Consider the following 21,644-nt stretch of genomic DNA (forward strand, 5'->3'; position numbering starts at 1 on the left):
GGCAGAATATTTCATTATGACAGTGCATTAAAGGAACAAAACTATGTGATTTCATTAATAGACATTGTAATGCACTTACTTTGATTTAAGTGACATTTATAATAATACTCTAATTATATTAGGAAAATAAAGAAAGACCCTAAATAGGATAAAGGTGTTTCAACAATAACTAGGAGCATGCATGTTTAGGAGTAAAAAATTAAAGGCATTGCTGTTATAATCAGAAATGTCATGTGGATAATTATTCTCACTAGTATTCAACATTTTAGGAAGCTCTATCAAATGAAATAAGACAAAAGGAATAAACTGCATTACTGTTAGAAGAGACAAAATTATTTTTAAATGAAATGATCTTATACCAAGAAAACTACCAATAATATTTTTAAATATTAACTAATAATCACTCATTTAAGTGATTAATTCAAAATAAACATTCATAAATTCTAGCTTTTATGATAGCAATAAACAGAGGGTAGACATTAAAAGTATCTCACAATAATAAAAAAGTATCTAGAAATATATTGTCTAGGAATAAACAATAATAATTTTTAAAAGTTTCTAGAAGTACAACAAGAAAGATACAAGTCCTAGGTGAAAAAAACCGCAGAAACGTACTGAAAGACATAAGATGTGAACAAATGGAGACATGCTATGAGCCCCCAGTATACTTGTGTATACTTGTTTTTAATACCACAGTATGGATTCAGTGCAATACTAATCGGAATGTCATTGGATTTTTATTTTTAATGTTTTCTTGTATTTAGAACTGGAAAGAGTGATTTTTTAATGAAAACCACATATTTGAAAATTACTTTGGAAAAATTAAGTAAAAAGAGCAACAAGGGAACCAGACACTAAAACTTACTAAAAGGAGTAAGACCCTTACAGCAACTACTGTAAAAGGATTAATGTAGAGGAGGTGAAGTAACAGCTAAAATCAGCACTAGTGTTGCCTTTGAAAGTGGTAACAAAAGGGATTTCTCATACCTGGCTGGTGTAGCTCCATGGATTGAGCACGGGCCTGAGAACCACACGATTGTGGTTTGATTCCCAGTCAGGGCACATGCCAGGGTTGCAGGCCAGTTCCCAGCAGGGGACACATGAGAGGCAACTATACATTGATATTTCTCTCCCTCTCTCCTTCCCTTCCCCTCTAAAGATGAATAAATAAATTATTTTTTTAAAAAGGGATTTCTCCATTGCATGACTCCATTGGTTCTGTTTATCACTGTCACTAGTATAATGACTTGCTAAGACTTCCTTTCTGCAGGCTGTTATATTAAAAACTAAAACTAAAAATAATAAGACATGATCACTGGCTTCCAAGGTTTGGGTCGTATTGGTCTATATAGGATAGAATGTAAACATAAACTTCATTAATTTGTTTCATTTATTTTATGCAATCGTTCTACCTATCCTGTCTTTTGAACAGCGAGATTGAGATTTGACACAGAGGTCACAGTAGAGTTGGAGTTGTATAGATGATAGTGGGGGGTTTGCTTAGTTTTGTTTTGTTTTTCAGTTTGGGATATTTTTGCTACAAAGGTGGATTCTGAAAAATAAATTCTGCAGCACTTCATGTATGCTCCAAGCTGCACTACCACAACCTATGGGCTTCTTTCAACAAAAAAGAAGGGAAAAGCTTTGAAATGTGCATTTAAAGACATCTCTTAAATTAGCCCAATATGAGAGAGGCACAACAATAGATACTTTACCTCTTTCATTTTGTATTTTTGTTAGTATAAATAATACTGTGTGCTGAATTGTTGCACAGAGTTAAGAAAAATAGGCCGCCCAAAGAATAGTTTAGCTGTCCATATCTTTTTATAAACCAATCCAGAGTAGCACTCTCCTGGAAAATCTCCACATGCTATGCTTCAAAACCATTTTCAACATGGATAAGTGAGGCATTAAAATCTCTTTGTGAGGTGAGAAGCTAGAAAGTTGCTTTGATACATTACTTGGAGTACTCAGCACATTGGGTCAATAGGGCAGTGTTTTTAGCTTTCCCATTTCTTCCCTTTTTCCCTAATTTTATGGGTTGCCATTCCCAGTAAGGAACAAACTGTCAGAGTAAATGAAATTTACCCAGACTTACAAAACTGAGCAAGACTTCTAATTTTCTTCCTTCAAATTTTTTTCCTTTGGTAGTTGTCTGACGATAAACATAAACTCATAAGCCATAACAGCCCAGCATCCTTTTTCAGAAGAAGCCTGATCTTGGTAAATTCATTTTTTTCATTGTCAGGTCTAGTACTCCTGACTGTGTTTTATGACTGGATCTTGGGCCATCTAAAAAACACTTGTTTGCATGTTTGCACAGAGGGGCTACAGTGAGATCCGGGAAGTTAAGCAGTTCCACTTCACCGGCTGGCCTGACCACGGAGTGCCCTACCACGCCACGGGGCTGCTTTCCTTCATCCGGCGAGTCAAGTTCTCCAACCCTCCTAGCGCCGGCCCCATCGTTGTGCATTGCAGGTGAGTAATGGTCCAAATGGCCATGACTGTGTACAGCCAGCTTTTTGAAAGTAGAAACATAAGGCTTTTAAGCACAAACTAATGCATGTGTACAAAATTCCAGCTTGCATGTATTACAGATTAAGTAAAACAGCAATAAAATAAAAGTTAGCCATAAGGAGGATATAAAATAGGAACTTAAGAAATAACTACGTTCATTCTAATGTGTATAGTGTTGTCCACAATTGTGAGTGTAGAAACTACTCTTCAGGGGCAACATCTGTGTTTTCGTTTTTGTTGGTTTTTTTTATTGCTTTTGCAATTCCCATATTTTATGGAATGGTAAGTTGAAATAGAGATGTCTTGCCAATCTAGTAAATTCCCAATAGAATCCCATCTTTTAAAACTAAATTTGAGACATACAGAGTTACTGAATGGCCTAAATTACAAGAATTTTTACTATAAAACAGCTATTTAACATTAAAAAAAATCTATCACAGGACCTTGAAAACTGCATCAGTGAGATCCAGTAAATACATGCCAGAAAAACGTGAACAGTATATCCAGACTTTCTTCTGATTAGAAGCTTCTCTTAAAATAAGCATTCAGAAATACTAAAAGCAAATTACATGGCCTCATTTTGAGATGTGAACAAAAACTATATATACTGAATTTGAGTGTCTGTTCCTAAATGCTACATACCATTCTCAAATACTAACTCCTCCAAGCCACATAATAGTTTATACTTAAGCATATATTTTTCTTTCTGAAATCCAACCTATTCAGAATTTAAATGACCATATATAAAAGAAGAAAAAACCCACAGACAACGAAGTAAAAGTAAGTCATCTCATAAGAATCAGATACTATGTACCCTGAAAAAAATCTTAATTCAGTTCTACTCAAGAAATCTGATGTGCTCTTCAATTACTTTCTTGTCTCAAACCCTGGGAACCGTGATTGAGAGACAGTCGGCACACAAAAAAAAGAGGGAGAGAGAGAAAGAAAAGGGTGGGAAAGAAAGAGATATTCACAATATCTTGCACTTAAATTTCTTAAAGAACAGTGGGATTAAGAGAAGTGACTGGACAATAAAGAAATAATGGGAATCATCTATTATGCACTTAGAAAATGAGATAAATAGGTTTTCAGTTCAGGGTTGTCTTATCATAGAGGTTTATTTTCCCATGAATTGTGTGTTTCAGAAGTGTTCCAAGATTCTTAGAATCTCTCTTGAAACAGAAGTGTCATTTTCTACTTAGAGTCAGGTGTCTCTGAATTTATGGAAATGAGGTAGCAAACTACAAAGGGAATTTCTCCTCCAAAAATCCCAACCATATCTCATTTCCTCCATTGACTTCTATACATAAAATTGGAGAAGCTATCCTAAGGTGTAAAATCACCAAGAGTATATTATAATTCAAGTAATTAATTAAATATCTATGCCTAACAATTCATTTTCATTTTTTCTTCAGATTTCCATTTCAAATATTCTGTCTACTATTGATCTCCTCCCCACTGATCACCACTATTTTCCCCCACCCTCTTCATGAGAATTTCTCCTGTGCTGTGGCTTCTCAGATTTCCCATTTAAAGGTTTTGGATTAATGTTCTTTACCTTGGTGCTTGCCAGAGTCTGTTTGACTAAGAGAACCAGCAGTCTGCATTCCTCCAGAGGACCCACAACTACCTGAGGGTTAATGTCCTTATCTGGGGGTTAAATGTTAAAGTCTGAGTTCATTCCTTGATCAATTATAATTCTATGAACTTAAAATTATGTGTATTTGATTTGCATAAAATAAAGACTATGTAAGAGCTACGGAATTTGAACAACATGTATACATTATTTTCAATATAATGTGGTTTATAAAAAACAACTTTTATTTATAAAGTTGTATCATCTAATTTGGAACTCTTATTTCCATTTTCAATTTATACCAAACTATATACTCCACAGGAAGATTTTTGTATATTAATAAGTGTTCATAGGATATGTACAAATTATGCCTTGTGCCTTCTTAAATTAATTCAACCCCACATGTCTGAAAGCCAAAATGATCTTTATATAAGATTGCATAGACATGATTCCTGCAGTTCTTTTGTTTAATTTTTTCAGTGCTGGTGCTGGACGAACTGGCTGCTACATCGTGATCGATATCATGCTGGATATGGCTGAAAGGGAGGGTGTGGTTGATATCTACAACTGTGTCAAAGCTTTAAGATCTCGTCGTATCAATATGGTCCAGACAGAGGTATGTGTTGATTGTTGATTTACCACTAGTCAATTTTATTTTTAGCCTTTTCTAACATTTTTCAAACAGATCAATGTTTTTTATATAGAATCAGTATTAGCTCATCAAACTAATATTGGTATGTTTAATATTGGTATTTTTATTAATATTTCCTTATGGAGAAAAATTCTCTGTATTCTCTGTACCTTTAATGACAAATAAATTTTATTAAGATGGTATAAAGGTTTTATTTTTCTTTCTTTTGATAGGAACAGTACATTTTTATTCATGATGCCATTTTAGAAGCCTGCTTATGTGGAGAAACTGCCATACCTGTCTGTGAATTTAAAGCTGCATATTTTGATATGATTAGAATAGATTCCCAGACTAACTCTTCACATCTCAAAGATGAATTCCAGGTATTTGCTATTTCTACGGCCTCTTTTATGAGCAAATTATTTTGACTTGTTTTGGGCATTATTAATTCTTCTAAGGAAGGTCTTTTGGGTCAAATTTATAACCTTTGACCCAATTTTAAATATACTATAATGACTGTCTCTTTCATTATACATATTATGCAGTCACTTTTGTATTAATGAGCTCATATCTGCTGTATCATGAAGAGCAAATGAGTTCAGACTCATGGAAGAGAATGGGGGAAAGGTATCATAAAAGTCAATTTTAGTGATTTGTGTATTTTTACAACCTTTTTAAAAATTCAGTCTAATGCATTTTGGCCTGTGTCAATCAAAACATGAGATCAAGCACATTAGTAATAATAGCTTAAGTTTGTAATAAACATTGTTTCTAAAAATGCCCTAAATGTTTTTATTTCCCATAAAGCATCCATGAAAGTGACAATGATGTGAAAATGAAGTCAGAAGTACTTCCAGAGACTTAATCCTTCAATTCTTTACCTAGTGTTCTTGCAGGCATACTGCAGCCTATCTTTAAATCCAGCCTGCCAGATGTTCCAGCGTTGATGATGGGTTATCGTCATGGGAGACTCTGGTTGCGTTTTGTGGGCAGTTGTGCTGCCTAGCTTCCCTTTTCCTTTTAAGAAGAGGCACAGTGTACAGTACATGTATTTTTTCTTTGTCACTCTTACAAAGAAAGACTATCATTAGCTTCGACTACAAAGTCTATCAGCCTGTCATAGTGGCAAGTGCCATCACCTTGTACAAATCCTTCACTTGGCCTCCTAAATACTTGATGAGTCTGTGCTGTGCTATTAAATGGGTCACTGTCTTTTAACCTGGGTTCCCCTTTTCTTTTTAGACTTTGAACTCAGTCACCCCTCGACTACAGGCTGAAGACTGCAGTATAGCCTGCCTGCCAAGGAACCATGACAAGAACCGCTTCATGGACATGCTGCCACCTGACAGATGCCTGCCTTTTTTAATTACAATTGACGGAGAGAGCAGCAACTACATCAATGCCGCTCTTATGGATGTAAGACACTGCTTTCTCTGTTAGTGCAAAGTGTCACGAAAAGCTACATAGTGCCATGAAAATGAACACTGGCTCGTTTTCTGTCTAAGAAAATGAAAACGGCCTATAAAGGAAAATTGGAAATGTTTGATGAAATACAAAATTGTGAGAATGATTTTGAGTTTCCTCTGTAAAGATTCTTAGAAATGATAAGTTTTAGGCTTTATTGTAAATCTGGAACTTGATGGTCAATTATTATATTCTGAACAGGAAATATCTTCAGGTGAGAGTTTTTTTCTTAATTATTTTCAGAAAAGAAAACCATGTTATCTATTTTAAATACAGTTAAGAAGGAATTTTAAAAATCATAGAATGCCATATCTTTCTGAATATGTATTAATTAGGGAAAATTTTATCTCTGACATTTACTGTTCCAATAAATATTAGTGTTATACACCCTTTTGCCATGCCTGAGAAGGATTAGGAGGTAAGGCCAAGGATTCTGTGATTTAAAAGTCTTAGGTGTGCTCCTGTACACAAGGAGGAAAGAAATAGGAAATCTTTGGTGTCTTCCCTGTCTCCTTCTTCATCCATCTCCCCTCTCCACTGACTCAAAAAGATGAGCAAACAGCAATCAGCGTGTTTGACCGACTTTCCCATGGAGGAAGAATTTCATTGAAAGGAAAGCTTCCTGCTTTCTTCTGATTCTTCCTTAGGAGGGACTTTCTTGCTTTCTTAGGAGGGATTCACTACAGCTGCAGGTGCAGCTCTGTAAAACACTGAGGTCATTTAGAAGCAGCCAGGTGAATAACCGTCTGCTCACATTTACCCTCAAGTCTTCCATGGAGTGAAATGCCATGGTTAGCAGCATTTCCCAAATAGTAGTGGGATCAATGAATTTGAAGGATTGGTTTCTACACTGATGATTATCTATAAGATGTACAAAATGTGCTTATAATATCCAGATAATGTAAAAGCACATGATTCTGGAGCATATGTGGATTTTCTTACTTGGAGTGGAGGAGAAGCAAGCAGTTACATGTATTACAGATTGACAGATGATCGATAGAGAGATACCTACATGCACACACCCCAGAGGCCTTGCCTTCAACCTGTCAGGCTAACTGACTACCTTTGGAAAACTGAAACAGCCTGATAGGCACCTCATGGAGGATCTTAACCTCAAGAAGTTCTTTGGTTTCTTCTTCTCTATTTTTCCATTTACTTTTCTCAATAAAATAAAACTTAAATTCCTTACTCGATTTGCTGTTTACACATTAAAGTCTTACCATCAGACAACTAATTGCTAGTTTTAGTCCATTTCAGTGTTTCAGATCTGTTATTCTATGCCTTGTAGAACAATCTGGCTCCATCCCCATGTGAAGTTGTTACATTTTCCTGGTTCTACATTGAAGTGCATTGAACCTGCTTATACAACTGATCATGCATTTTAAGTTCTTATGTTTTCCCATCTACATTGTTTCTTCACAGAGCTACAGGCAACCAGCTGCTTTCATCGTCACACAATACCCTCTGCCAAACACTGTGAAGGACTTCTGGAGATTAGTGTATGACTATGGCTGTACTTCCATTGTGATGTTAAATGAAGTCGACTTGTCCCAGGTTAGTGGCTATGGGTTGCCTCTGTGTATTTATACAGAACTTAATAGCATAGTAATAAAATCCTTTATAACACCCTAATTAGGAAAAATATCATACTCTCTTTTTTTTCAAAACACTCATCCTTAGGGCTGCCCTCAGTACTGGCCAGAAGAAGGGATGCTGCGATATGGCCCAATTCAAGTGGAATGCATGTCGTGTTCAATGGATTGTGATGTGATAAACCGGATTTTTAGAATATGCAATCTAACCAGAGTAAGTCATTGTTTAATTACTCTAATTGAGTTGATCCAGAATATGTGGGTCATAACCATGATGGGGTATAATTCCATTCAGACAATATGGAGAGTAGAATTAATAAACATTACATAATCAGTCCCCAAGATAGAAATCAGCTTATATACCTTAGTATGAACAAAAAGCAGTATGAAAACAGGAGAGCAGAAATGCTGGAAGCTACTGGTTTCTGGTCTATTACTAGACTAAAGTATTCCACCTGGAAATCTAGATTTGGATGCACTGGCTTAATTGAGTTTGATTAGTCTGCCTGGCTCCTGAGCACATGTAGACATATCTCCAGGCCGACTGCATGTTTTACTAGTATTGACATCCAGCTCAGAGAGGACATGCTGTTAAAAAATAATATAATAATAACAATGACAAAGAAGGTTTATGTCCGAAGGAAAGGCTGTATCATTAGAAGTCATTATAGAAGGTTCCATGTCACTATTCCAAGTCCTGTAAGGAAGTAAGGAAGAGCCCTTCATGTGTAAAGCATGAAGAAGGTAAATCACAGTCATCATTGATTCTCCTCCCACCTACAGCTGTGTCTTCCTAAATGTCCCAACATCTCTCTCTGCCCAGATCTGTGGATAGAACCAGCTCTACCACTGCGCCCTTTTCCGAGAACAAAGTAGCAACTTTCCCTGACTATTCATGTGCTTTGTGGTGGGAGGGGGATGTCTTGGGTCTTTTCCTTTAAAAAAAGTATTAATAAAAACAAGTTATATAACCAAATAACAAGCATAATTTGAAAATAAAACATTCGTAACTTCCATTAAATGTCCCTCTTTTTTTTTTTAAGAAAAATCACTATGTAGTTCAGAGCAGCAGCACTGAGCTACATGAGCTACATATCTATGTCTATTATATTAATCTTGTGATTAGGATGATCATATTTCAATGTTTTTCATCTCAAAATGGCTGTATGTGTTTCTGCTTGGTAAATCTATATGTATATAACTATAGACAGAAGATAAAATTCTATCCATTTCTATTACTCATTTTCATGGAGAAAAAGATAAATTCAGTCATGTCATAATGTTCATGGATATCTTAGATGTAAATTTAAATGAAATCTCATTATATCTGCACATCTGTTACATTATGGTTCTTCTCATGTTTTAGCTGGAAACCATAGCTGCTAAACTAAGACAGTAAGACTCGTCTGGTAATTGAGCTGTTTATATGAAAAATATTCCAGTAACAAGAACTGAAATCGGTGTTACATTTTTTGTTGGCATATTTGTTTGCTTATTCTCCAATGTTTGGTATTCTGGGTCTTAAAAGTGCAGGATTATTTTTCTATTTTCTATCTCATTATCTACTGTCATTCACTTTATCAAAAATTTAGTACATGCACCAACAAGAAGTTGGGTGCTATACTAGGTATGTCCTAGTTCTGTCAAAAGATGCATGAGCCCTCCTTACCTAACAGAGGTTCAGATCTGGCTTTATGATATGGCTTACTCATGAATTGCATAGTCTTCCTTCACACCATTATTTGAGGGTTTAAGGTTTTGATTCACTTATTTAACAAAACTCGGGAAATTATTTTGTTAGGTTCAAGTGGTAAAGAGTTTGAGGGGGGAGAGAAACTTTCTTATTCTTAAAAATTTATATTTTATCAGGGAAGATAAGTATTAAACAACTAATTAAGTAATCATTTATTTACAGATATGAATAATTTCATAGAGAAAGTATAGAATTCAAAGTATATGGGTGATCAGATGTAGCTGCATAATCAGGGAAGATTTCTTTGAGGCACTGATAACTAAGCCAAAATTTGAAGAATTGGTAGAAGCTATTTGGGGATGGGATAGCCAACCATCTTGTTTTAAATAGCTTAGAGAGATTTTCCGGATGCACAAGTTTTAGTGCTAAGACCTGAAAAGTCCAAGGCAAACCCAAGACGAGTTGGTCACCATTTGGAACTGAGAAAGGCAAGCAAGAAGAAAATGTTCAGGGCAAAGGGAATATAAGTGCAGAGTCCCCAAGGCAAGGTTAAAAGAAGGCTGATGTATCTGGAACTTGAATGGTCTGTTTTGAGTAAAGGGAAGTTTGAAGAAGAAGGTGGAGCCAGATCATGTAAGGATTTTTAAGCCATGATAGTAATTTGAATTTCATGCTAAGATCATTTGGAAACCATTAATGCAGAAGAATGACAAGATCAAGTTTTCATTTCAAAATAATCGTAATGCCTGCAGTAAGAAAGAGTTGGAAAGAGATCAAAGTATATTCCAGGAGATCCACTAGGAAGGAGTTCATTATTATAACCTGTGATCAGGAGGGCACTGATGTCAGTGGTGATAAAGAAGAGATTACTTTGAAAGTTCTTTTAAGAAGTATACATGTAGGAATTGATTATTGGATAGGGCTCTGAGGGAGAAGCCTATGTAAAGGATAATTTGGAGGTTTCCTGCTGCTGTAACTTAGAGTGTTCTGCACTGGCATTCATGAACATATTTAGGACTTACAGCCATTGATATAGTGGTGTTGATTGGTATGGACTTCCTGCTTTTTGGTTCAGTTTCTAGGCCCTACTTATATAAAAATACTTTTTCCTCCACAGCCACAGGAAGGTTATCTGATGGTACAGCAGTTTCAGTATCTAGGATGGGCTTCTCATCGAGAAGTGCCTGGCTCTAAGCGGTCATTTTTGAAGCTGATACTTCAGGTGGAAAAGTGGCAGGAGGAATGTGAGGAAGGGGAAGGCCGCACCATCATCCACTGCCTGTGAGTACCGAGGCGGCCGGCCGGCCCGGGAGCCTCGACGCTCGTGGGGCCTTAGCCCTCCCCTCCTCCGTGCTGGAGAGGGCCTGGCTGCCGTCCGTCCCAGCTCCATAGATCTTCCTGTCCCACAACCCCGTAGTTAACTACTAACTAACTTTCATTTTCAGATGTTTTTAAAAGTTGACTATTACATAGTTTTTCTATGATTTCAAATAAACTGGTGAACACTACCCTGAGCCACTTTTCTGATTTACACAGTTTGGAAATCTATCATAATTTCTGAGGATCTTGGTCGGCAAGCTACGCCTGTAGCACAGTCCTAAGCATAAGCTACTGAGTTGACATCTTCCTCAAGTTGCCCTTCCCTTTGGCCCTGTACACATACAGGTGTACATCTGAAGCAAAATTAAGACACTAATGAAAAAAAATTTTAAAGATCATGCTTTATTTTCCAAAGATATATCTTTGTGTGACCTATAGTCTCCAAAAGCTTCAACATAAAATGCCTTTGCTTTCCTTGGCTTTAGAAACGGTGGCGGGCGAAGTGGCATGTTCTGTGCCATCGGCATTGTTGTGGAAATGGTGAAACGGCAAAACGTCGTTGATGTGTTCCACGCGGTCAAGACACTGAGGAACAGTAAGCCCAACATGGTGGAAGCCCCGGTGAGTCTGTGCTCGAGACAGAAGGGAACATAGAGACTAGCCAGGCATTTACCCACCTGTGAATTGGTTTCATGCACACATTGGGGATGAGAGGTGCAAATCTGTTTTCGTGGGGACTTTTCTCTGTAATTGATGAACTATAGAGCAGCCCCTCTACCCAAAGAAACTTAATCACAAATTACATAAGCTGCCAATAATAAAGAAAACTATTTTCATTAAATTGGGAAATTATATAGGAATTTGCTTTTCTATTACAGATATAAACATTTGCTAAAATAAAGTTAGGTTAACTGGTTCTATAATAAGAATAAATTTGCTATCTAGGCATTATTATTGTTTATTTTTAATTTCTTAAAGTATATTGAATTTATTGATAAAACTAATCTGAGGGATATACATCAGAACTTTAGGTACCAATGTTTTTAAAGGGCAACTGCAATTTTATAATTCATTACTTCTGGTCAAAGTATAAATTTTAAAACTCATCATTGATCATTTTCAGCTTTTACCAGTTACAGAGTGTAGTTCATATGATGCTACCTGACTCTACCAGAGCTCATAAAATCAGAACATAACTTAACAAAATAAGAGCAAATATATGTATGTGTGGGGGGGAGTATATCTGGGTGAAGCTGTATGAAGAATAAAAAGCAAGCTACACTTCTCTAGCACGTTGCACTTCTAAGGAGAGATGTCTGTGGGTTACACATATGTGCACAGTGGGATAGTCAGGAGCACCTGTGTAGTGTATGTTCACAGAAAAGTCAACCAGAAAAACCAAGGCATCACTGTTGCTTGCCCTACATTTATCAAGATTATCAGATAACCAAAATGAGCAATTCAATAAACCTCTAAGCATTGTTACCACTTCCTGCTCTTGGATTGTTCACACAAGGGGTGCATTGCTTCCTGAGACTAAATCTGAAGAGTTACATTCATACTCTTTCACTTTCAAGAGTGATAACAAGATTTTTTCACCTTCTACAAGTGCTCCAACCCCCTCTGCTCCCGGCATCCCTTAGGTGACTGCCGCTGTCCAAACAAGGCATGATGGCTTGACTGGGGTGTCGGCAATGGAGGTGGAGAGAGGGGGATGGATTGAGGAATTTTTGAGGTAGAACTCTCAGGTTCCTTTAAAAGCAAATGGGTAATGGTTATGTCTTTAAACTCTTTACAGTCTGAAGATTTCTTAATGTAAACTCTGCCTCTATCTTTCTGACCAAGTCTTTTTAAAATTATTAATGGGGTTTCTTCTGACCTCAGAATTCAAATTGTACCTCCAAATTTCACTTTGATTTTCCACCATTACTTTAGGAAAATAATTCTATGGTTAAACTCTTCCATTCTAAAATCGTCCAAAAAGTTACCATTTACTTTTAATTTCTGTCCAGTGAATCATGACAAACCCCCCACCCTCTGACTTGTGTTTCATCACAGGTGATGATTAGTTTAATGTGCTGTTGACTTGTACTGACAAGTTTGGTTAAGGGAATTTAGAGTATAAAACAAATTGCTGGAGATTGATTAAAAGGACATAATTGCTTTCAAGCACTTTCTGTTTCCTCAGATGCACTTGTTACAGTAGTAGACTAATTTAAATTACATCTACTTGACAATTAGGGTAAGGTAGATAGAGAGCTCTAGGGGACAGTTTCTATCACCCTAGTTTATTGCTGGAGATACCTGAAAGTTAGCTTTAGGAAGAATATGAGTTTTGCATTATTCTCCATTGCAGTCTGAATTTATCTACTTTGATTGAATTGGAAAGTTTTTAGTGAGTTAAGTGTCGTAAGTCATAATTAGTAATACAGTCTCTGAATTTTTTCTAATTCTGAATAAGCAACACATAGATGAACTTGGAGGAAAGGCAGTTTAAACTCAAACTTTTTATTGCTAACAAAATTATCTTAAGTATTTCAATGCAGCAGAAATAAATGTTCAGATGTAAATAAGCTCAAAAAATTTAAGAACCACTAACCAAACTTACTTAAATACCCTGATGGACCAAAAACTGTCAAAAATTAAGAATTTGAAATTGTAAAGTGGCAGTTTGAAATGACTGTCTTTTTCTTTTTTTTTTCTTTTTTTGCTAAGGGAAATGTCTAAAATATGGAGAAGAATATTTGCATATACTCACTGTAGCATTATTTTATAGTAGAGGAAAATAAATGCAATCTAATAGACAAACAATCCACCTATTAATCTTTTATATAGTATTAAAAGATAAGTTAACATGGAAAAATTTACCTAATGTTACACAAAAGACAATAAATATAAAATTATATCTTCATATATGTATGTAAGTATATTTGTTCTGAAGTAATTATTATTTTAACCATGCATAAAAAAGGACTGAAGCAAAACTAAGGTAGTAATATTAACAATTCTATTTCCTGATGATAGAAGTATAGAAAATCTACTTATTGATCTTTATATTTTTCTATATTGGAAAAATTGTCATGATCAGGTATTACTATTATAATCAACTTTAAAAATAACATTTTTTAATTTGATAGAAATTATAAGGCAAAGATAACACATCTTTTTACATCATCTGTTTTTCTTAAACAGCAGCCATTAGAGTGAAATGTAAAATATGTATTCCCAGATATTCAACTTGTATATAGAAAAAATGATTTGTCATTCTTGAATAATCTAAATTGTTTGCTGAGTGTTTGTGGGGTAGCCGTTGTTCACCATGAGTATCTTTGTTCTTAACTTCCCCCAACTCTTTTGTGCTAATGTCTTTCAGGAGCAGTACCGCTTCTGCTACGATGTAGCCTTGGAGTATCTGGAATCATCTTAGTAGGGTGAGACGTCTGCATCGCAACAGAAACCTGTTCATCTGTTGAGCCAGCAGCTGATGTACCTGTTACACCTGTGCAGAAAGATTTTAATGTGGGGGGTGGGCGACTTTTACATTCGAGAGGTAAAAGTATTTTTCTTATGAAGTTGTGTATCTTAATAAAAAGGACTCAATGAATTTCTATTACTGTATGAAAGCATCGACATTTCGTGCCACATATACTATATTTAATAAGAACCAGATTCAAATGAGAACTTATCAGTGTTTGTACAGTGAATATGCAGCCTTTTCTCTCCTGGTGTTGGTAGAGCAGCCACCACATGTTGCATGAATTAATACTTTCTATGTGGTGTTTTTCTCCCTTTTTTAGACAAAAGAGGTTAAATCTTTAAAGAAAGAAGAAAGAAAAGTTGTGCAAATTCATAGTAAAGTTCATTTTTTATATATGTTTCAGGTGTAGCAGATCTCTATATAAATATAAAAATATATATAACTGGCTTATTTTCTTTTAATGTGCAATGATGGCTGGATCATTTAAAGTTCTTTTTAGAAAAAAACATAAGCCAAAGACTCAAGTGTAAATATGTCTATATGGAGAAAGCACATTATATTTATTGGTTACTGACATTCCTTTTTTGATGGCTAAAGTACTACCACCATACTGTCACTTTTTTTTTCTGAAGCTTTTTCTTTCACTAAAATTCATCGTAAACAATTTTTGTAGATTATTTTTTGTATGTTTTAGTGTAAGTAGAGGATAAACTCTTTATTCATAAACCAAGAAGCAATGTTCTTTATAGTGGTCCTCTTGTGAACATGATTGTGAATTAAATTTATGTAAAACACCTTGGCAATTGGGTCTTTTAATATAGGACCAACTGACAACATTTTGCTGAAAAGGTATAATTTTTCACAGTTTCATTAGGTAAATAAATAATGGTTTGGTGATGACATATGAGAGTCGAACACATTCAAGATTCTTTCCAGTAGCGTGTGCAGTAGAACATAGCCTTTAAGCATCATTTAAATGTTAAAGGACTTGATCCTTTCAGCCTATGGCCAAGCAGAAAACAAAATAGCAGCATTTATGCTTTCAGGGTCGAGTCTTAGCAAACTGTAAACTGTCAAGGGGATAAAACATTTCTTTTGATGTTTACATGCACGAGCTTTGGGTTCTGACCATAGAAAGTGTGAACAAATGAATGCCAGATTCCTGTTTTGTGCAGCATCACAAGATTCTCAAGGGAGCCTTCGTAAATGTGGTCTTGTTCATGTGCTCCATGTAGCTGTAACTGAACATCATCAGCTTGCAGTTTGTTATTGACTGAAGTGTTCCAGTATCCTCGTTCTAGGTTGCCAGTACATGACATGGTGCTTATAAAGATTTAATTAAAGTAAGAGTGAAATAAAGCTTTTATAATTATATCAGGTATTGTTTGCACATCATTTTCTCCTCATTCCCATGCCTGCACTCCCAATTAAATACCCCATTCTCAGTGATAAAAGTAGACCACCAAAATTCTGTTAGGAGTAAAACTAATCTCTAGGCACAAATTTCTTTCATTTTGCTTTTTAAAATTGAATTTCAAAAAGTCCATACGAGTGGAGAAAAAAAAGGCCAAGTTACTTTTTTTGTTTCTATAGTTATATGTCACTATTTTATATAGTGTATATTTTCTCATTACTTTCTTGTAACAAACTTGACAAATAGTAATTATCATCTCTATTTTACCAATGAAATTAAAACTGAGAACATAAAAGATTTGTCAGCTGATTCAAATCTGAGTCTGATTTATCAGCTTCCTCTCTTTCATTAACCACACCTCTTCCCGGTTGTGTGACAACAAAAATTAGGCACTTCATTCTTATATTTTCTTATTAATTGATTTTCTCATAAAGTGTTAGCCATTATGGGCATCTTCGAAATCTATTTGCTTTGTACATTATTAGAGCAGTTGTGACTTTTATTGGTAATAATCGAGATAAAGAGACTTCTTCTTTTTCTGGAAGGACTAAGTTCCATTTAAACATGGATGTGTTTAACAAAATGACTGCAAACTTACCCAAGATTTTTTTTACCCAGTGGTACTAACCTTGTGGAGGATTCTGCTTTCCTGCATGACCCTGACTTCATGTCTACTCACATCATTGCATTCACACACCAACAAAGTCACCATGAACACCGGTATTCACAAAGCTTGGAGGTCCGTGTGGCCTCCAGACTTCAAACAAAGAACGAAAGAAGTTCTCTTTCTCTCCAGCAGGAAATGAAAATGTTGTGCTTGCTTTGTTTGGACACCACAGAGACCAGTTCACTGGGATTGGGAGGGGAGTGGTTCTCAGGCCATTTTTCTCAAAACTCGTGTTTAGGACATTGTGCTCTGTGCCCTGGTGGAGCTCCCTGAGGAGTCCCCTGCCTGGCCCTGGCCCTCGGCGGCCCCCCGGGCAAGAAATGGTCTGTCAGAACTTTTTTAAAGTGACCATATTTTTCATACTCAAAAGCCCCATTGCCTCTATGTCACTTATTCCTGTCATGAAGTTGAATTTTATAGATCCCTTTCGTATATGTTATCACTAGGGAAATGTTGGAAGTGTGTCAGCAGAAACACACAAGCAGCTGAGAATGTGTAAGTTTTACCAAGCTGCCTAGCCTTTTTCTAATATTTTGTCTTTGGAGAAAGAAAAAACTTTTGCGTGGATGTGTTTCTGTGTCACAGGCAAATGATTTTTGACATTGAAAGATAAACAAAAGAAAGATTTTTGCTTGGACGAGGAGGGAGAGGAGACATGTTTACTTCTATATTGATGTGCTGTATTTATTCAGTATTCACCTTATTGAGAATCTCTTGGGTTGCAGGCACTCATATAACAAACTTGGAATTCAGACATACACAGCTTCTTAAAAACAATAAATATTAAAATATTTATTAATATAGAAATAATCATATTATTAAATATTAAAATGCAGGAAATAAATGATTGTCCTTAGCTCAAGCAAATATGAGATAGTCAGTTAGCTCTGAAAGATCAGATCACCTTTGAGATTTACCTAAGTTTTATGGAAGAGTGACAAATGTACATTTATATTTAATGTCTGTAAACTTCAGCAAGTATTTCTTTTTAATAACAAAATAGCCAGAAACTAACATTATATCCCATACCCCAGTAAAATATGATGATTATTTACTCTATAAAATATTTCCATAAGCAGAAACTCCACAATCCGCTAGACTCATTTAAGTGTCTTAGTAAACACCCCTACTTAAGATAAGGGAAAATGTTGTTTTATTAAACACTATCCTGAGTGAAGTTAGAAGACAGCTGGCTGTGCCTCTCATAGCAATTTCTACTTACATATTATTTCATAAAGTCTCCCCACATGGTCAGAGGGTTATGCAAGAGAGATTATCTGAATTTGTTTACAATTCTCATCTGTTCAAGCAGTCGGTGGAGTGTTACAATATCATCCCTCTGAAACTAAAAGGAAAAGCTTTGTCTTGGGATCTACTTTAAGTAAGCAGTAAGTGGTTTCTCACATTTAATTGTCCAAAAATCGATGAAAATGTGGTAGATGCATAACACTCCTGAACTTCCAACTTCCTCCAAAGTGAATTGAGATGCTAACCCGGAAGCTAACAAACACCAAAGGGACACTGTTATCAATGTCCAGGCATTCCCATCCTGCTGTGTTGTCTGAGATGAAATCAAACTGGGAAACAAGGAAAAACAAGGTCACCATGGCCTCTCCTTGTTTGTTGAAAAAGAAGAAATGCCAGAAGGGCCCGTGGGTACTGTGAGTGAGGGAAATGGGGCAGGTATATTGCAGAATGGTCATTCAGGTCAGGCATCCTCAGCTTGTGCACTTTCTAGTAGGAACAGTTTTCATCTCTACAAAAATGTACCTCATTCTTAATAAAACACATATCGCTTCATGCATTTCCCTACTCTGAATGTAAAAATGGTTACTAACTTGATGCCATCTTCAGCTTTACTATAAGAAATATGAGCATGGGACTGATAATAAATGGCAACTCTTGTTTGACATGGGGACTGGAGGGAACAACGTGGAAAAGCCAGCTCGCACTTGGACTTGAAAGCATATGTGACACCCAAATAGAACATGACTTACCTCCCACCTGCATGGAAATGTGGACTCACTCTCAAAAGGGTAAATTTTTATGTGAACTCGAAATTTTTGAATGTTGGCAATTAAATTCAAAAACTAAAATAAACTTTGGACTGATGCTGTGCAGAACAAAACCTGTCAGGAGGCCTCGTCTGGTCATCTTAAGAGCTTCAGGCACCTGGTTTGTGAACTCCACTGGAGAACAATTTGTTTTGCTGTACAGGCCTTTTGAAAATGTTTTTAAAGAAACTTGAACCTCAGTTGTCTTTGAATAGCTGTCATGACTACTTTTCATACTTATTTTTTGTTTCTCATTTACCTTTTCTATTTTTCTGTCTTAAAAAATGTGTATAGATGAATCTTGACTTCTCAGATGTAAAACAAAAAACGTGTCTTTCTGTGCTTGCCTACCTGGACTAAATTCAGAACATCATGTTTTAGAAAGTAATTCACACATTTCACCTAGTAAGCAACCCAAAACTGATGACTAGAAATAATTCTTCTGGAAGTAATAGTATAAAGAACTCAAAAGGGGAGCACTTGTTCTGTGAGCCATTGGATGGGCTGAACTGCTTCAGTCACAAGTACAGAAAAGTATCTGCAGAAGCTCTAGCCTTCCAGATTGCGCGGCGCCTGCTGACTTCCATGGCAGGTGCAAAACAGTATGAGCTCTTGCCAGCCCACAGTGGGAACCTGAACTCCAGTTCCATAAATCTAATTACTTGAAGCACAGTCAGCAGACTGAAATTGATTTCTTTTCACCTTCATGTTATATTCTTGGCATGATAAAGTAAATAACTTTTTAAATTATTTACATTCCAGTGTTAAGTTCTTTATTGCCTGAGCTGAAAAGTACCATTGAAAGAATAAATTTATGCTCACTTAATAGATCACATAAGTTCATTGAATGAAATGATACCTATTAAAAGGATATTAGAGATGATCAAATCCAATGCCCTTGTTGTTAAGTTTAAGAAATGAAAACCTAGAGAAGTCATGTGTCTGCCAGTAAGGGAGGGTCAGATAGTAAATATTTAAGCCTTGTGGCTATTGGTGTCTGTTTCCTTTGCTGCTAGACCTATTCTTAAAGAATGGCTAAAGAAAGCTCTTTAAATGAAAAAAGAGATAAAAGAAGAAATTTCCAAGCAACAGAATGAAAGAGCAGTAAGAGCAGAACTTTGGGTAAATACAATAGAATGTACTTCTCTTCATATATTTGCTTTATAAACCATATTTGATCATTTGAAACAAATATAACACCATCTGGTATTCAAGAAAATTATAGAGTGGAGAATAGAATCTAAACGGAGTGAGGTTTACACCTTTTACTCAAAGTGATAAAATAATAACACTAGACCATATTAAGTTACATATTTATAATTCAATGCCCAGAGAAATCACTGAAAAAAAAAACTATGCAAGAAGTGGTCTCAAAAACACTACATGAATCAGGATGGGATCCTAAAGCATGTTCACATAAATGCACAGCAGATTAAGGAAAGTGAAGCAGAAATAAGAATGAGAACATAAAACATAATAAAATGACAGTTTAGAACTAATGTCAATAATTACTTTAAAGTGTCTAAGTATGCTAACAAAATCAGATTGTCATAGGATTTTAAAAGGATAGCTATATGCCATACACAGGAAGCTCCATCTTTCAATGAAAGATAGACTGAGAATAATAGGATTGAAAAAGGTAACACCATGCAAATATTCTATGTAGAAAATGAGTAGCTACTGTCAACATCTAATAAAGTCTACTTCTAAGCAAATCAAATTGCTACATAGAGGGAGGGACATGATATAATGATGAAAGGGTCAATCCACAAAGAAGACATAATGATGCTAAATGCAGAAACATCAAACTGCAACACCTCAAAAGTGCATGAGTGAAACTGACAGGTTGAAACTGCAAGCCCTACTCCCCCCTCCCTGCCCATGGCAATTGATGGAACTAGTAGGCAGAAAATCAGCAAAAACGTAGATCTGAACAAAACAATCAACTGACAGGGTCTAACTTAAAGATTTAGAACACACTACCCAACAACAGCAGAATGTACTTATGGAACAATTACCAAAATAGGTTATACACGCTGGGCCATAAAACAACCTCAACAAATTTAATTCTACAGTGTATATGATTTGACCATAAAGACATTCAGCTGAAAGAATTCAGTAATAGACAGAAACATCTCTAAACAGGTAAATTAAGTGACACTACTAAACAATTTATATGACAAGAAATTTAATAAAAATTAAAAACAGACCTGAAAGAAAAGGAAGTACAATGTCAAGATATGTAAGATACAGCTAAAGCAGTAGTGAGAGGGAAATTTATAGCTCTAAATGATTTCATTTGAAATGACACAAGGCCTCAAAACAATAACCTAAGTTTCTACATCAAGAAAATAGAAAAAGAACAAAATAAACCAAAACAAGCAGAAGGAAGAAAATAACAAAGAGCAAAAAAATCAATGGCAATGAAAATAGAAAATTAGTGAATATCAGTAAAATGAAAATCTTGATCTAAAAAGTCATAATTAACCTCTAACAAGACAGACAAAAGTGAAAAAGTGTATAGAAATTGCCAATATCAGGATCATAACAGCATCATTAGAGACACTGCTGCCATTAAGAAGATAATAAAAATTATACAAATGTATACTCCCAAACTGGACAATTTAGGAAAAAAGTGACTATTCCTGAAAAAAAAAACTTTTAAAACTCTACCAAGATGAAATAGATATTCTGAATAGTATTTTTATAGCCGCTAAAGAAGTTAAATTCATAACTTAAAACTCCTTAAAAAGTTATTTAGGCCCAGATGGTTTCACTGGAGAACTCTATTAAACATTTAAGGAATTAAACAATTTTACATGAATCTCTTCTAGAAAATAAAAGAGAAAGGGGCACTTTTGAACTCACTTTATGAGGGCAATATAAACATATTACCAAAAATCCATAATACCAAACAAAATACCAATATGGTACCAAACAAAAACAAGAAAAACTACAGAGCAATATAGACCATAAATTTTACATAAAAATGTCCAACAAACAATTAGCAAGCTGAATTCAACAAAGTAAAAATAGTCATGCAAGAAACTAAGTGAAATTACTTTCATGTATGTAAGGCTATATTAACATTTGAAAATATCATAGTGATATATCAACAATCTAAAGAAAACAAGGATATGATCATGTTATAGACTTGAGAAAAAGCATTTGCTAAAATCCAACACTCGTTCATGATGTAAAGTCTAGAGAGGAACTTCCCCAGCTTACTGACATCTAA

General features: G+C 35.4%; 1 protein-coding gene across 1 annotated transcript in view; it reads left to right on the forward strand.

The window, feature by feature from the left end:
• PTPRK (protein tyrosine phosphatase receptor type K) overlaps positions 1-15,645 on the forward strand; it is a 498,469-nt gene extending 482,824 nt beyond the window's left edge. The window contains exons 22-30 of the mRNA XM_053664761.1: positions 2,324-2,478; positions 4,574-4,709; positions 4,958-5,107; positions 5,967-6,140; positions 7,611-7,742; positions 7,869-7,994; positions 10,591-10,754; positions 11,279-11,414; positions 14,167-15,645. Coding sequence (XP_053520736.1) covers positions 2,324-2,478; positions 4,574-4,709; positions 4,958-5,107; positions 5,967-6,140; positions 7,611-7,742; positions 7,869-7,994; positions 10,591-10,754; positions 11,279-11,414; positions 14,167-14,220 — 1,227 coding nt within the window. The 3' untranslated portion in view covers positions 14,221-15,645. The remainder of the gene's footprint in view (positions 1-2,323; positions 2,479-4,573; positions 4,710-4,957; positions 5,108-5,966; positions 6,141-7,610; positions 7,743-7,868; positions 7,995-10,590; positions 10,755-11,278; positions 11,415-14,166) is intronic.
• The last annotated feature ends 5,999 nt before the right edge of the window (positions 15,646-21,644 follow it).

The sequence above is a fragment of the Artibeus jamaicensis genome, unplaced genomic scaffold (assembly GCF_021234435.1).
Source record: "Artibeus jamaicensis isolate MK-2021 breed Jamaican fruit bat unplaced genomic scaffold, CSHL_Jam_final contig_387, whole genome shotgun sequence".
NCBI classification, from domain to species: domain Eukaryota; kingdom Metazoa; phylum Chordata; class Mammalia; order Chiroptera; family Phyllostomidae; genus Artibeus; species Artibeus jamaicensis.